This window comes from Diadema antillarum, unplaced genomic scaffold (assembly GCF_040938485.1).
Source record: "Diadema antillarum isolate AM-2024a unplaced genomic scaffold, OU_Dant_1.0 scf00000122, whole genome shotgun sequence".
Classification (NCBI taxonomy): domain Eukaryota; kingdom Metazoa; phylum Echinodermata; class Echinoidea; order Diadematoida; family Diadematidae; genus Diadema; species Diadema antillarum.
In genome coordinates this window covers 2,432,136-2,447,626 of record NW_027271011.1, presented here as the reverse complement: position 1 = coordinate 2,447,626, position 15,491 = coordinate 2,432,136, and the positions used below count along the sequence as shown (strand labels likewise).

At 41.6% G+C, this 15,491-nt stretch overlaps 1 protein-coding gene across 1 annotated transcript; it reads left to right on the top strand.

Annotated features, from left to right (window-relative positions):
- Positions 1 to 1,437: 1,437 nt before the first annotated feature.
- On the top strand, positions 1,438 to 15,224 carry LOC139720142 (L-asparaginase-like). The gene is made up of 7 exons (XM_071631513.1): positions 1,438 to 1,513; positions 2,083 to 2,188; positions 3,088 to 3,424; positions 11,883 to 11,985; positions 13,005 to 13,117; positions 14,161 to 14,346; positions 15,075 to 15,224. Exons 1-7 carry the CDS (start codon positions 1,438 to 1,440, stop codon positions 15,222 to 15,224), a joined length of 1,071 nt encoding a protein of 356 aa, XP_071487614.1.
- The last annotated feature ends 267 nt before the right edge of the window (positions 15,225 to 15,491 follow it).

Here is a 15,491-nt window from a genome sequence, read left to right as displayed (position 1 = left end):
TGGTACCAAAGATGGCAGACCTGACTCTCTTTTCTAAATGAGAATCCAAATATCACACGGCCAATGTCCATAAGCACAGATGAAACCTTTACGGTCATGCCTATTGGGATCAGGACTCAAATCATTGATTTTCGAAAAGAGCACTAGCTCACTTACCCTTCGGTGAATTTCTCCCAGATTTTAATATGTTGTAGCTGAGACTTTGCGCTATCGTACGTGTCCCCTTTGTTTTTCATACGGTGTCGGGATCAAGTCCAAAAACGTGGTTAAAATTAAAGGTTATCTTCGATGTATTTTCATATTTCTTTCTTTTTCCAACTTTCTTTGCAATAACTAAAGAAAGATAACCCCTATCACCCCCATATTTTGCACATGTTTAGTTCATGTTACGTACATTATTTCATAAAATAACAACTACTTGATCAGACACCGTCTTGATATGTAAATAAGGGTCAAAGATCATAAATGTTTCATCCTGTATTTTAGTAAATACATGTCCTATCTCTCCCATATTTTGAACACGCAAAGACCATGTCACGTCGATCATTTCACAAAGTAATCACTTTTTGTTCAGATGCCATCTTGGCTGTGCAAAGTGGGCTCAATGCCCAAATATAATTCATTCTGTATCTTCGTTATAGTGTGAACGGAATTTGGTACTTTAGATGGCAAACCTGACTCCCTTTTCAAAATCAGTATCCAAACATCACACAGCCAATATCCATTAACACAGATGAAACCTGTATAGTCATGCCTATTATTGGGATCAAAACTCAAATCATTGATTTTCAAAAGATCGGATCACATAATTTGTCAGTCTTGACAAATTCCGGGTCTAGTTTTCTCTTGATGCTGTCCCTATGACAGTCTTGTTGGTGTTTTCTCTTTCTGTTCTCTATGTTGTGTGTTTATGTGTGCACGCATGCTTGTCTACATGCACTTGCGTGCGTGCAGTGAATGTATGTGTGTGTGAGTGATTATGTTTGACTTTTTTCTGGGGATCTACCCGTACAATTAAGCATCTGCTTTTCTGTGGTTTCCCCGCACATAATCTTAATTATCCAATATGAGTGTGACATACTCTACACTGATTTAAATCCATTTTGTATCATGAAATATTATTTAAAGTCTGTATACACTGAATTTTCAAATCATCTGTTACTAGCCATTGATCTTTAGATGTATGTCACAAATGTGACATGTGTGGAACTTAATAAATGAAATGAAATGAAATAAATAAAATGAAATGAATGAAATGTTATTTTAATTGAATCTGTGTATATTAAAAAGATCGCAAGAGTTACAGAGTATTGAGATAGTCGACGTAAAATTAACCACCTTTATCATTCAAATAGTATCTTTAATTGATATTTTGTATTAAACAGTAAGTTTACGAGGCGCAATATTGAGATGACTGCCGCAGTGAACAGTGTAACCATGGAAACCAAAGAAACTCCTAAGATTCTTGTCATCTACACTGGTGGAACGATTGGGATGAAGAAAGTGAATGGAGGTGAGTCAATAGGAAACACTCTTTTCTTAGTACATTATAATTATCTCCTTCTTTTTCTCTCCCTCTCTCCTTCCCTCTCATCTCTCTCTCTCTCTCTCTCTCTCTCTCTCCCTCTCTCTCTCTCCCACTCTCTCTTTAACTGTGCCGCTCTGGAAGAAGTAGCCATCGGACGTAGCGTTAGTTTAATGTTTTTAATGCCATCAGCTTTCGACATCTTGACGGGTCTCCTTCAGGGCATTTGGAAATCAACATAACGAAAAGCAACCAACTGTAATAAAACTTGAACAAAATCATGATAAAGCAAAAACAGCGATATTACATAGATTAGCATGCACTCCAACACCAACAGCAATCTGATATAAATTAACATGCACGGCGGTATTAGCAGTGAAACATGAATATGGCGTTTGCAATGCAATATATCAATTACATAGATGTATGCATGCATACATGTGTGTGTGTGTGTGTGTGTGTGTGTGTGTATGTGTGTGTGTGTTTGTGTGTGTGTTTGTAGATGCAGTCGTACAGATGTCCTTGACTAAATGAATATTTCTCCTCCGTGTTTGCAGTTTTGGTGCCAGTGAAACACTATTTGCCAGACTTCATTAGCAAAACGCCCACAGTGTACGGCAAGCCAGCGGACAGTATCGAGGGCCTCAGCACTTATGATCTCATGTAATTACCCTCAATACCTCAACCGATACCTGATAAGGATGTCAATGTCATTACAAAAAGGGCTGATATTTTTCGATCTTTTCAGACAATAAATAGAGGATATCTAATAATAATCTGCATACCATGGATTCCATAAATTGAACTTCACTTTGGCTGTGTCTAGTCATCCTATCTTAACTTACCTCTCCCTGAACTCTTTCCGAGTCAAGATGACACAAGAATCACAGTGAGGTAAATACATATATTACATTCTAATCAAAGATGTAATGTGCATTGCAGGAAATAATTTCGTTATGACTGATAACTTAATGACTATTCAATAAATGATGATTATAAAACATTGGCATTATTATCACCATTAACAGCTATTGGGGAAGCACTTTTACGAATGACTTCTGTAGAGCCTAATCGACAGATGTTTCTGACCGTTTAAGATGCCAATAATGTGGATGCTGCACTTTACGAATTCGACAACCAAGAGTCATACAGCCCATGAACTCGACACTAGGCAAACGATTTAAAGGCCCATGATTCCGCCACTAGGGACTGACAAGGTCCACGAGTCCGACACTATAAGGCAAACAAAGCCCACGAGACCGACACATTAAACCCGGTGATGTAATGTCGAACTCGTTGGCCCATTTTTGCCTATAGTATCGAGCTCGTGTGCCTTGCTTGCCTATAATGTCGGACCCATGGGTCTTAATTGCCTCGTGTCGAGATGACTCGTGGGCTATAGAGTATGACTCATGGACATTTTTTCTAATGTCGAACTCGTGGCCTGTATGACTCGTGGATGTCCGTCTCGTGGGATAACCCCAATAATGTAAACTTGTCAGGGTTTTGTGGAGATTACGTCATAATGCTTAAACTCTTCACCGTTGTGATGGTATCCATAGAAACCAGGATGGTAGCCACATTCTCTACAGCATGTTGGAGTGGGAGTGCATCAAGGACTCGAGTAACATCGCCGCCGCGGACTGGGTGCACATGGCAGAGGATATCCTACGATATTACACCGTCTTCAACGGGTTCGTGATCCTACACGGCACGGACACGATGGCCTACACGGCGTCGGCTCTGTCTTTCATGCTCGACAACCTCTCCAAGCCTGTTGTCATCACTGGCTCGCAGATTCCGCTATCCGAGTTCCGCAGCGATGGAGAGAACAACATGTTGGGCGCCCTTGCCATGGCCAGCTACTCTCGGCCTGAGGATGGCTTGGTGATAGCCGAGGTAAGGCGAAGACGAAAGGTGGTCATAATCATTGATACAGAATACATTTAAGAACACTTCATTACACCAGCTTTAAAAAAAAAAATGATCTCAATCTATACTTAATCATATACCGTTTTTCAAACAAAATCTGAAGACAAGATAATGAAGGAAAGTATGAACTTATATTGCCCAACCCGATCACACACTCGGTAAAGTGCTAGTCTTTTATTTGAAAGATATTCTGTATAATTTCCTCCTTTCATTAAAGACCCTGTAAGGGATACCACGGAGTGAGAAGGCTGGCAAGGCTCAGATTTATTCGAGATTCCCCGTAACGAACTGTATACAGCTTTGCCGCTGATCTCTGTGTAATAGCCAGAGAGCTAGCGACTACTCAATTTACCCCATCAAGCCCAAAAGGTTTGACCCCTCAGAGTTGCTGGGGCCACCCTCCTCAGTAACAAAATGTACGTCAGCCTGGTCCCGGAGGGCGGGTTGGGCCCCCAGGGACCCCCCGAAAAGGGCCCTTGGAGGATGTAATTTACCCCATGGAGCCCATGAACCAAACTTGGTCTAAAATAATTTCCTATGGGTGTACATCATAAAAATATAAAAACTGACAAAATATCTTTTCGGGGAAGGAGTTGCCAGACCGCTAGTTTGTAGGCACAAACCCTTGCTGGTTGTTTAGGTGTCTGCGTCAAGACTACACTTTGCCATAGGCCCTGTACTGTAGCGTCTCCCAACAGTCTGAGGGAAAGTGCCAGTTGAGTGCATGTAGTAGTCTTGGCGCAGACTCTGTTACTCCCATCAAGGGTTTGTACCCGCAAACTGCCCGGTATACCCTGGAACCCAGGGTAGTTTGCAGGCAGAAATTGACCAGGCACAATAGAAAACACACACACACACACACACACACACACACACACACACACACACACACACACACATACGCACGTACGCTCACATATTCCTTTATGTAAATACATACCGGTATACAAAACATGTCATATAGGTTCTACAGCCAGGATACCGTGCACACAATAAATGTCAGCTCTATAAGAAGTTCATACCATTTGATTGTTTAAATGGATGCTATCAATGGACATTTCAGCAAGGACACTAGAGAAATTTTAAAATTTGTGTGAATGTGTATCATGTTTTACCGGCCCCATCGTCTACTTGTCCTTTACTATGTATTCACCTTATGAGACACATTTGGAGCTTTTCAGAAAATGCTGAAATAAACCTTTCATTGTGAGTACACTTCAATTTCAGACCAACCACAGAAGCACTTAAGGCCATTTGTATAACACATTGAAGTAAACCATATCATCATCAGTGCATTAAACATAACTTTGATAAAGTTCATGTTAATAACAGAATGTCGGATACAGCTTGGAGATTTTCCTTTTCTGACTCTTTTTTTTTTTGCATTCAAAATGCAAATTCCAAGTCTCAATCCATACATGATTCTTTTGAAAATCTTAAAATGGGAATTCTTTTAGGTTTTGGCTGATAAAAAAACCACCCTTTATGTATTACACAAAAAAAAAAATCAGAAATAATATCCATCAATTCTCAAACTCAGTAGTGCATGTCACCTCATTGTTTTGGACAATAATACATCTTTACACATAATTATGGTGTTCTACATAGACTGTGTACATGTACTGCTGAACTTCCTTAAAACATACAGAATGCTGTAATACTTCAGCACTTTTGTAAACTTCTGGGTTCTGGAGATACTTTACCTTAAGTTCCCAGCCCCACACAAACGAAACCCAAATTATGGTGTCACATATTGCAAAGACTGCCATTGACCCTGGTCAGTACACAAGTTGAAGCATTGACTAGAAAGCTCTCTTTAAATATACGTGCAGCATGCAGGCTGAAAGTATGAACTTGATCTTGTGTTCTCTTTACATTAGCACTTTTTTCAACACCTTATTTCTGGAGATACACTATCTTCAGTTCCGCAGCCCCACACAAACAAAACTCAACATGTGGTGTCACATACTGCAAAGACTGCCATTGACCCTGGTCAGTACACAACAAGTTGAAGCATTGACTAGCTCCCTTTGAATATACTTGAAGCATCCAGGCTGAGAGTGTGAACTTGATCTAACTTGTGTTCTATTTACATCAGCAATTTTGTCAACTCCTTATTCAGTGACTCCAACTCTCCCGTTTTCGACGGGAGATCTCCCGCCGAAAGCCCATTTTTGCAAAATCTCCCGTTTTCCCGCTTGAGATTTGATTTCTCCCGCCCTGGGTCTGTGTCTTCCGGTGGAAAGGATTTCTTACTTATTGCTATATCGTATGTTGAAAAAAATAAGTCTTAGATAGCACCACAGAACATCTAGAACCCTAGGAACTTCGCGCTTCGCACACATCAACTTGGAGTCTCCCGCCGTTGCTAGGGGTCTCGGGCGGGAGAATCTCCAGATCAGAAGGTGATTGGGGTTGGAGTCTCTGCTTATTTCTGGAGATACATTATCTTCAGTTCCCCAGCCCCACACAAACAAAACTCAACTTGTGGTGTCACATACTGCAAACATAGTTTATGATTGCCATTAGCCCTGGACATTACTCACAAAGTTGAAACGTCAAATTACCAACTGAATGAAACGCTAGCTTCATTTTTTCCCGTTTAACTATAGCATGCATGCCCAGAGGATGTGCAGTGACTGTTTTTTGTGTTCTCTTTATATCAGCATTTTGGTCAACTACTCATTTATGAGATACTCAGTTGTATACTCCTCCCCCCCCCCCCGAAAAAAAAGAAGAAAGAAAATAAACTTTCAGGGAGTCACATACAGCTACAATTTAGTTCATGCTTATGATTTAGTTGCCATTAAGTGTGGCAATTACACATCAAGTTATACATCATACTGTATAGTAGACAACGAAGGGGTTTTTTTTAGCATTATTTGAAAAAAACTATTTGTGGCATATACATATTATAATAGATACACTGTATAGGATGAGCAGCCTGTGTGGCCAGTAAAACATGACACAATTTCACACAAATTTTAAATTCTCTCTAGTGTCCCTGCTGAAATGTCCATTGATAGCATCCATGTAAAATAATCAAAAGGTATGAACTTCTTAAAGACCTAATAAAATGCTTGCAAAATGTTTTAATATGCAAAAGAAATGTAAAATATATGTCATGATTATCAATGTAAATATGTTGTCAGTGTCGTTCCGGTTTTTATCGCTTCTAGAAACTCCCCCAAATATCACATTTCTGGAGGACCCCGTTGCAAGCTTTTGCGAAAAAGATAGTCACGTGACCAACACCCCTGAACCGATTGATGACGTATAAGCACGGAGTTGTGCTCAGTTAGCAGACGCCGCTCAGCACAAGCACTCAGATTACTAGCTTGGTACACGCGCGTACACGATAGCTAGCCCGGCCAGGCCCGGGCCCCGCGGGATGTGCGCTCCCGGTCGACCCACTGACTGTCGACATGTACGCATTACCACGTACATTATCACTAAGTTAGCTTGCACAGATACCTGGTACCTCGAGCATAATGTCTTCCCCTATATGGGTAAACTTCGACATTGATGATGATGAAGACTGCAGCTCTGACGATAGCGGAGAAGAAGAGGAGGCACATGAAGTTGAAGGGGAAGATGGGGAGGGAGAGGCAGCCGATGAACCAGAACGTTATCGTGGGGCTGCACCTTACCGATATGAACCAGCTGCATCTCCCCCGCTGCCAGTGCAAGAGCGTATGAACATGGCACCAAGCCCGAGAATAGACCTCACGGAAACGATCGCCTGGGAAATACAGAGTGGTATGTCTGGTATGCCCCCATACATAGGCGCCGGAAGTGGGGGGGGGGGGGGGGGCAGGGGGGGCGGCCGCCCCCCCAATCCAAAAAGTGGGGGGGCAAAACGCATTTTTGCCCCCCCCAAAAAGCCCCCCCCCAAAAAAAAAAAAAAAAAAAAAAAAATTATAATAATGATAATAAAAATAAATGAATAAACAAAGAAAAGAAAATAAATATGTATATATATGAATAAAAGGGAAAAAATATGGCTACAAACGGCAGCTTTTGGACTGTAAAATGTCAAAATTGTCAAGCTCGCTCGCTCGCTCGCTCGCATCCAACAGTTGAGCCCGGTGCGCCTCCCCCTTAATTTCTAAAGCGAAAAACATTACTACGACGGCAGTTGTTGGACTCTAGAATGTCAAAATTTTCAAGCTCGCTCGCTTCGCTCGCTCGCATTGAATCGTTATGCCATTCTCCTAATGTTGCTGACAGTAATTGCCAGTAGTTGCGCCCGATGCCCCCACCCCTTAATTTCCAAAGCGAAAGATAAATATAGCTACAAACGGGAGTTTTGGGACTGTGAAATGTCAAAATTTTCAAGCTCGCTCGCTCGCATTGAATCGTTATGCCATTCTCCTAATGTTGCTGCCAGTAATTGCCAGCAGTTGCGTCCGATGCCCCCCCCCCCCTTAATTTCCAAAGCGAAAGATATAGCTACAAACGGGAGTTTTTTGACTCTAAAATGTCAAAATTCTCAAGCTCGCTCGCTTTGCTCGCTCGCATTGAATCGTTATGCCATTCTCCTAATGTTGCTGCCAGTAATTGCCAGCAGTTGCGTCCGATGCCCCCCCCCCTTAATTTCCAAAGCGAAAGATATAGCTACAAACGGGAGTTTTTGGACTCTAAAATGTCAAAATTCTCAAGCTCGCTCGCTTTGCTCGCTCGCATTGAATCGTTATGCCATTCTCCCAATGTTGCTGCCGATAATTGCCAGCAGTTGCGCCCGATGCGCCCCCATTTATTTCAAAGCGAAATATGTAGCTACAATTAAAACTCCAGTTTTGGAACTGTAGAATATCAAAATTTTCAAGCTCGCTCGCTTCGCTCGCTCGCATTCTATTGTTATGCCATTCACCTTATGTTGCTGACAGTATATAATTTGTAAGGAAATCTTACAATGTTCCTCAATGACTGCATGTTGAATGTATCACATTCCGTAATGTATAGTAGTCCCATTATTGCTCACGCACACACGCACAAGCATACAGACAATCAAAATTATTTTATGGTTCCCCCCATGTTTCGACCCACCGTACGCCACTTTACATATATATACATATATATACATATATATATATATATATATATATACATATATATATATATATATAAATAATAGATGTGTGTGCGTGTGTGTGTGTGTGTGTGTGTGTATGTGTATATTGTGTAACATATGCATGGTCTAATCTTGAGCCCCCTCCAATGTTTGCCCCCCCAATCCAAAACTGCTTCCGGCGCGCCTGCCCCCATATAGTTTAACCTTAGAAAGGATATACTGTATTCTACATGATTGACATTGTAAGTTGTAACTGTTTGTCTAGTAAGTAGATTAGAATCTAATCTACTTACTAGACAAATAAGAAGAACAGGCCCAGCTCGCTCACAAAGTGAGCGGCTACTTCGGCCGCAGCAAGCAAGCGGGAGCGTCCCGGCCGTGGCCTGGCCCGTCGGCCGGCGCTTACAAGTTAAACTACCAGTAGTAGTCTAGTAGTAGATCTAGTAGCAGTCTACTAGTAGTTATAGTAGTCTACTGTAGTAGTAGTCTACTAGTAGTAGTACTATTACCACTACGGCACTAGGTCTAGTAGACTAGTAAGTAGTAATAGCAGAATCTTTGGTAGTAGTACAGAGGCTACACTCTAACGCCTAACGGTTAGGGGGATATGTTGTTACAGGGTGGGTCGTGGCTCCAAAAAAAAAAAGGAAAAAAAAGGCCTAACCAGTTTCCCATAGTCAGTTTCTGCAATATTTGTTATCAGTAATTTAGATGCGCCATTTTCTAAGAAAAACAATACCAAGAATTATCGTCAGTTTTGGTCGAGTAGTTTTTGTTTTATGCTAAAAATCATACTGTGGAAGGAAGCCCAAACGCCGTGCTTATCTACCGATGAATGCCACGGTGGGGCTGGATTCACGAGTAGAGTCGCCGTAGTATTAGTACAGACACGCAGTGGTGGTGGGGCTATCGTGAAATAGGCCCCACCGCAGTGCGCGTGCACCGTACCCGTGCGTTTATAGCAAGCAAGGGTAGGTCCTCCTTGGGTTTAGGGTTAGGTAGGGTTGTATTTATGGTTAAATTGACCGTTAAATTAGTCGAGGGCCATATTATGAAGTCATTTTCGCCGCATTCACGAGTATTCACTGTGGAAGGCAGCCCCACCGCCGTGCTTACCTACCGAGATGAACGCCACACGGTGGGGCTGAAACAGGCGAGTCGCCGTAGTATTACTATTAGAACAGACACGCAGTGGTGGGGCCTATTTCACGAGTTTGCCGAAAATAATGGATATCCAAGCGTACCACAGTAAGTAATCTGTATTATTGGCAGTATTAAATCCGATACAGTTAATTACATATTCTTTTGTCTGAAGGCTTAGCCAATGACAATAGTGCAGCGCAGCACCTGCTATGCGCTCGCTAGCTCGCTCCCCCGCCAGCGCTAGCCAGTGCAGCCGCCGGCCGGCTGTCGCTGCGCTGCGCTAGCATAGCCTTGCCAGCTCGCTGGCTACGGCTAGACTGGCCATGAACGACTCCGTTCTTAGACGTCATCACAATTTAGAAGTGATAGTGCGCCGCATGCGGTGAAAGTATAGCAAGTTTTCCAAAACCGAGGAAATTGCATCCATTATGTTAACAAATATAGAACAAAATTCAGAACAGTAAAAAACCCCGCACAACCATAGAATTACTTAGAATTTAACATTTAATATTATTACATCATTGAGAAAAAAATGCCTAAACCATTTTATTAGGTCTTTAAAGTAGGTCTGACATTTATCATGTGCAAGGTATCATGTCTGTATGACATTTTTTGTATACCGGTATGTATTTACATGAAGGAATGTGAGCGTATGTGCCTGCGTGTGTGTGTGTGTGTGTGTGTGTGTGTGTGTGTGTATGTGTGTTTGTGTTCTATTGTGCCTGGTCAATTTCTGCCTGCAAACTACCCTGGGTCCCAGGGTATACCGGGTAGTTTGCAGGTACAAACCCTTGTTGGGAATAAAAGAGTCTGCACCAAGACTATACTACATGCACTCAACTGGCACTGTCCCTAGTTTGCAGGCACAAACCCTTGTTGGTCGTAGAGGAGTCTGCGCCAAGACTACTGTATGCACCACTTCGGCACTGCCCCATAGGCCCTGTGTTGTAGCTTCTCAAGGCTGCAGTGCAGTGGTACGTGTATTAGTCTTGGCACATGCAGACTCCTATTACGACCAACAAGGGTTTGTGCCTGCAAACTACACTGTCCCTCAGACTGTTGGGAGACGCTACAGTACAGGGCCTATGGCAAAGTGTAGTCTTGACGCAGACAGCTAAACAACCAGCAAGGGTTTGTGCCTATAAACTAGCGGTCTGGCTACCCCTTTCCCGACCAGATTTTTTGTCTTTTTTATTATTATTATTATTTTTTTTTCTTAATGATGTACACTCATAGGACATTATTTTAGACCAAGTTTGGTTCATGGGCTCCATGGGGTAGGCCCTAAATTACACCCGCCAAGGACCCTTTTCGGGGGGTCCCTGGGGGCGGAACCCGCCCTCCGGGACGCGTGTTTTTTTTAGACGGCACAGATTGGGGAAACTAAAAATCTATCGGGGACCCTATCCCTAAACCTAACCCTAATCCTAATCCTAACCCTAACCATCAAACCCTAACCCTAACCCTAACCCTAACCCTAACCCTAACCCCAACCCTAACCCTAACCCTAACCATAACCAAAAACCCTAACCCAACGTTTTTCCCATAGGTTTAACACGCGCCATGCCCCAATCTGTGCCGTCTTTAAAAAAAAAACGCCTCCGGGACCAGGCTGACGCGCATTTTGTTAATGAGGAGGGTGGCCCCAGCAACTCTGAGGGGTCAAACCTTTTGGGCTTGATGGGGTTAATTGAGTAGTCGCTAGCTCTCTGGCTATAAGTAAATCTACACCGTAGAATTTCAACTGGAGTGGACCGTGTAATACCGATGAGAGTATGCTTCGATGCACATATCAGCTGACCGGTGCTGTTCGTGGTTTACGAATGTTCCCCGATGGACAGCGAATAAATCGGGCCTCCCGTGAATCCCCACGCTACAGTTTTTTTGTTTTTTTTTATAAGAATAAAACATAAGATTATCATATAGTAAAATTATGTCGAACAAAATTCTTCGTAAATCATATCTCTTGGTGATCATTAAAATTTCAGCCTATGCATGATCATAGATTTTTCCCCAACATGAAGATAATTTATGATCGAAATGAATTAAAGTATGACAATATATCCCCACCCCAACACCCACCAAGGGAGGTATACGACCATTCTTCCTCCCTCGCGTCACCGTTCAAGTACACTCCAACAAACTCATCAACCACGATGTACGTTACGCCCTCTATCATTCAGGTCACTCTATTTTTTTAACGGCAAGTTGATCCGTGGCAACCGAAGTATGAAATTCTCCTGCTGCAGACTAGATGCCTTCAGATCCCCGAATTTCCCGCCACTCGCCTTCGTGGGCACCAACACTCAAGGTGACTACAGGAACATCAATAATTACACTGTAAAAACATCGGAACCTAGATTTAACACCACGGGTGTTAAATCTAGGGCCTAACACCGATCAAACTTCAATAAAGGACCACACCCACAGGTGTTAAAAATGCACTGTGATGGTGTTGAAAAGTGTTCACCTGACACTTTGTGGTGTTAATTTGACACTGTATAATCGTTATTTGAACACTGTACTGGTGTTAATTCAAAAATGACACCACATGGTGTTGATTTGATATCTGTTAGTGTTAATATCAATGGTTTAGCACCCGTCCAGCTTCAATAAGAGACCACACCTGGTGCAGCTGGTGTTACTTTGGGGTAAATTTATTTTCACATTTTTTCAAAAATCTAGTATTTTTAATGTAAAATTCTTGATCGTCTTGTTTAAATTAAAAATCATCAAAAAGTGCAGTTACTAAGAAACTCTTCAAAAAACAGTTTAAAATTTGGAAATGACACCCGGAGGTGTTAATTTAACACCATAAATGAGCACCGAAAATTTAACACCAGCTCGGTGTTCACTATTTAACACCGGACTTTTTGCAGTGTACTAACAACATCTACTTGAGCTCGTGATTCAAAGTGTACATAATTATCATGTGTACTGATGTAATCGGGATGAAATATTGGGGTTTTGTTGGCGCTTAAAGAAAGTAAGGATATTTAGACCTATATAATACCAAAAGAAAGGGGATATGTAAAAAAAAAAAAACATTTGTATATTCATATTATGTACCAACATTCGTAAATCATGAATGTATTTTTTGTTAAACTTTTACCTCTTTTGAATTTCATTCTTGAACAGCAATGTCAATAGCATAGATCTGTACTCCATGGGACAGAATGATATTAAAACGTAGTATTTCCTAAGTTCGAATCAGACAGTACATTGTAAACCAGGGCTACTTGATGTATGATCACTTTGGCACCGTCCTTCATCCTCCATTGTTTAATTCCAATGTGACATCTTTTATTTCGTTCATTCCATCATGGTTAGTGATCTGGACCAATGTCCGTCAACCGAAACCTGGTGAAGAGTTCAGTGTGAAGGCGAACATGACAGCCGAAGTGGATCTCCTTTGGATCTATCCCAACATCACCCTCGACACGGTGAGTTCGGGGAAATAGTCGGTATAATGTCACCCTCGAAACAGTGCGTTTGAGACAATAGTCGATAATAACATCACCCTCATTACCACGCCAGAAGGCAATATTAAACAGACTAATCACTGATATGATTCCGTTATGTAGGCGTCACTGTCGCGAAATTGACCAAAGATGAACACAGGATAAAGGAAATGTTCCAATTAGCCGCTGATCGTATAAACATTGGGTCATTCGTGAAGGCAACTTAAGCCATCGTATGGATGGTGGATTTTTCAGGCTCCTGTAGCAACTTTGTGAGCGGTGATAAAATCGTCAAATTCATGTAGACATCTCTTTTTCCTTCGTTTGTCCTTCGGATTCACATCTTCGTGTAGCCTTCGTGTGTTGTTCGGGTGCCATCGTGTAACTTTCAGTAGGCGTCGTATTTGCTTCGGCTGCTGATTGGCTTTGACCAAGTTCCGGGCCAACTTCACACAAAATAATTGAAAAGTCCATATTTGTATTGCCGTCTTGTGTCAATTTTGGGACAGTGTCACGCCACCCTTACCCCGAATAATGATGGTTATTCCGCAAACGCAGGGGCGGATCCAGGAATTCTGTAAAGGGGGGGGGGGGGGGCGCAACTAATATTTCTGGTGGCACCTCTGGACCGGGTTTCATTTCATTTTTTTCTTTTTTTTTCTTTTTTTTTAACGATAAATAAAGGGGGGCGTGCGCCTCTTGAGCCCCCCTCTGGATCCGCCACTGAGACGTGTATTCTTTTTTATACTCTAAGGCCCCACTTAATCTCGACCAGTGGGCTGCGAAGCTCTCGCTGGTGGGCCGCCAAAAATGAAATGAATATTCATATTCAATCTTACTGGGCCTCAATAAAGTTTGTAGGAGCCAATGTGGGCCTCGGGTTTGAAAAACGTTGAGAATCTATTGTTTAAAATCTTTGCCTTTAGCGAGTGTGCTCAACCGGGAAGTGAAAATCAAATTCAATTGCTTGATGAATGTCTATTCAATATTGAAAACGTAATTTTGTACGATTGAACATTGAACAGGTGAAGGCACATCTCCAGACTGACATCAAGGGCGTTGTGTTTATGACGTACGGCGCGGGAAACTTTCCATCAGACCGCAAAGACATCTTGAATGCTATCAAAGAGGCCGTTGAGGGCGGCAAACTGATCGTGAACTGCACCCAGTGTCCTAACGGACAAGTCACACCGGCTTACGAGACCGGACAAGTAAGTCTTGGTCTGACAGAAATACATTGTAGGGGCTTAACACCCGCCTTAGAATAAGATCAGGCCAGAAAAAAAAAGTGATCTTAAAGGTCTTGTTTTCCTTTCGGAGCAGTGGTTAAAAAAAAAAAAATGTTCAAGATATCACTTTTGATGCATATGTGTAGGTCAGTTGTATCACAAAACATCCTACCATATAATTTTTTTGCAATAAAGCCTGAAATAATGTTATAAGGAAATATCACTATTTTTCTCATTAAACCATACGGTTAAGTCTGGAAACATTTTTATTATAACTTTTGTTCACATTTTAATATTTAACAATACTTAATATTGATTACACTAGTTCAAATTTTTACATTGGCTGTTTCTATCCCTAACGCACATTTTAGAACGATTTTGACGCTTTAATGCTGGATTTTTGTTTCATCTGCAAATGGTAAATTATGCCTTTTAAGATCGGTAGACCACTCACCTAGATGACTACTGAGTAAAGGAGACACTAGTAAACAAAACCTAGAGTTGAGAGCATGACTTTATTTGAGAAATTAATTAGATTTTTTTTTTGTGACTCTGATTTTTTATGTAAGATGAGAAAACCATGCATTGTTATTGTTTTGTACACGTTCTTAAACATGTTTAATTCGCGTTTATCAGGATCGATCTAAATTCTGTTGATCCATGAGTTTGCTTATCAAATTTTGTTCGATGTTTTATCTTGGTTTATTAAGGTCCTGATAGAGGCAGGGGTAATCCCCCTCTCTGACATCACACCAGAGGCGGCGCTCACCAAACTTGATTACGTCATCCAAAACTTCACAGGCTCAGAACGCGAGGCTTACCTCAAACGTAGCCTGCGGGGAGAGATGACGGTTCAGTAGTTTGATCATATATTTCAAGGAGTTTTTAAATTGATTTGATTTGATCTGATCTGATTTCATTGTTCCACATCTAAAACAAAAATAATATGATAAAATCGATTGAACTTTAGACTGGACCAAGCGTCGTAATTACAAAGAATACAAGAGAAGACAATTTTATAAACATGAAATGTGGGGGACCTACTAAAAAAGCAGAGCTTGTGATGTATAGGTCCCTAGATGAAAATGTTGGTCTTGTTAGGCGCCTTGGCAGATTACATTGTGCAG

Excerpts from the sequence above, each read along its gene's own strand:
- LOC139720142 (XM_071631513.1), top strand. The coding sequence starts at position 1,438 with ATGGAAACCAAAGAAACTCCTAAGATTCTTGTCATCTACACTGGTGGA. Across the intron at positions 2,189-3,087 it reads CTCAGCACTTATGATCTCAT|AAACCAGGATGGTAGCCACA; the intron begins GTAATTACCCTC and ends TGGTATCCATAG. Across the intron at positions 14,347-15,074 it reads CGGCTTACGAGACCGGACAA|GTCCTGATAGAGGCAGGGGT; the intron begins GTAAGTCTTGGT and ends TGGTTTATTAAG.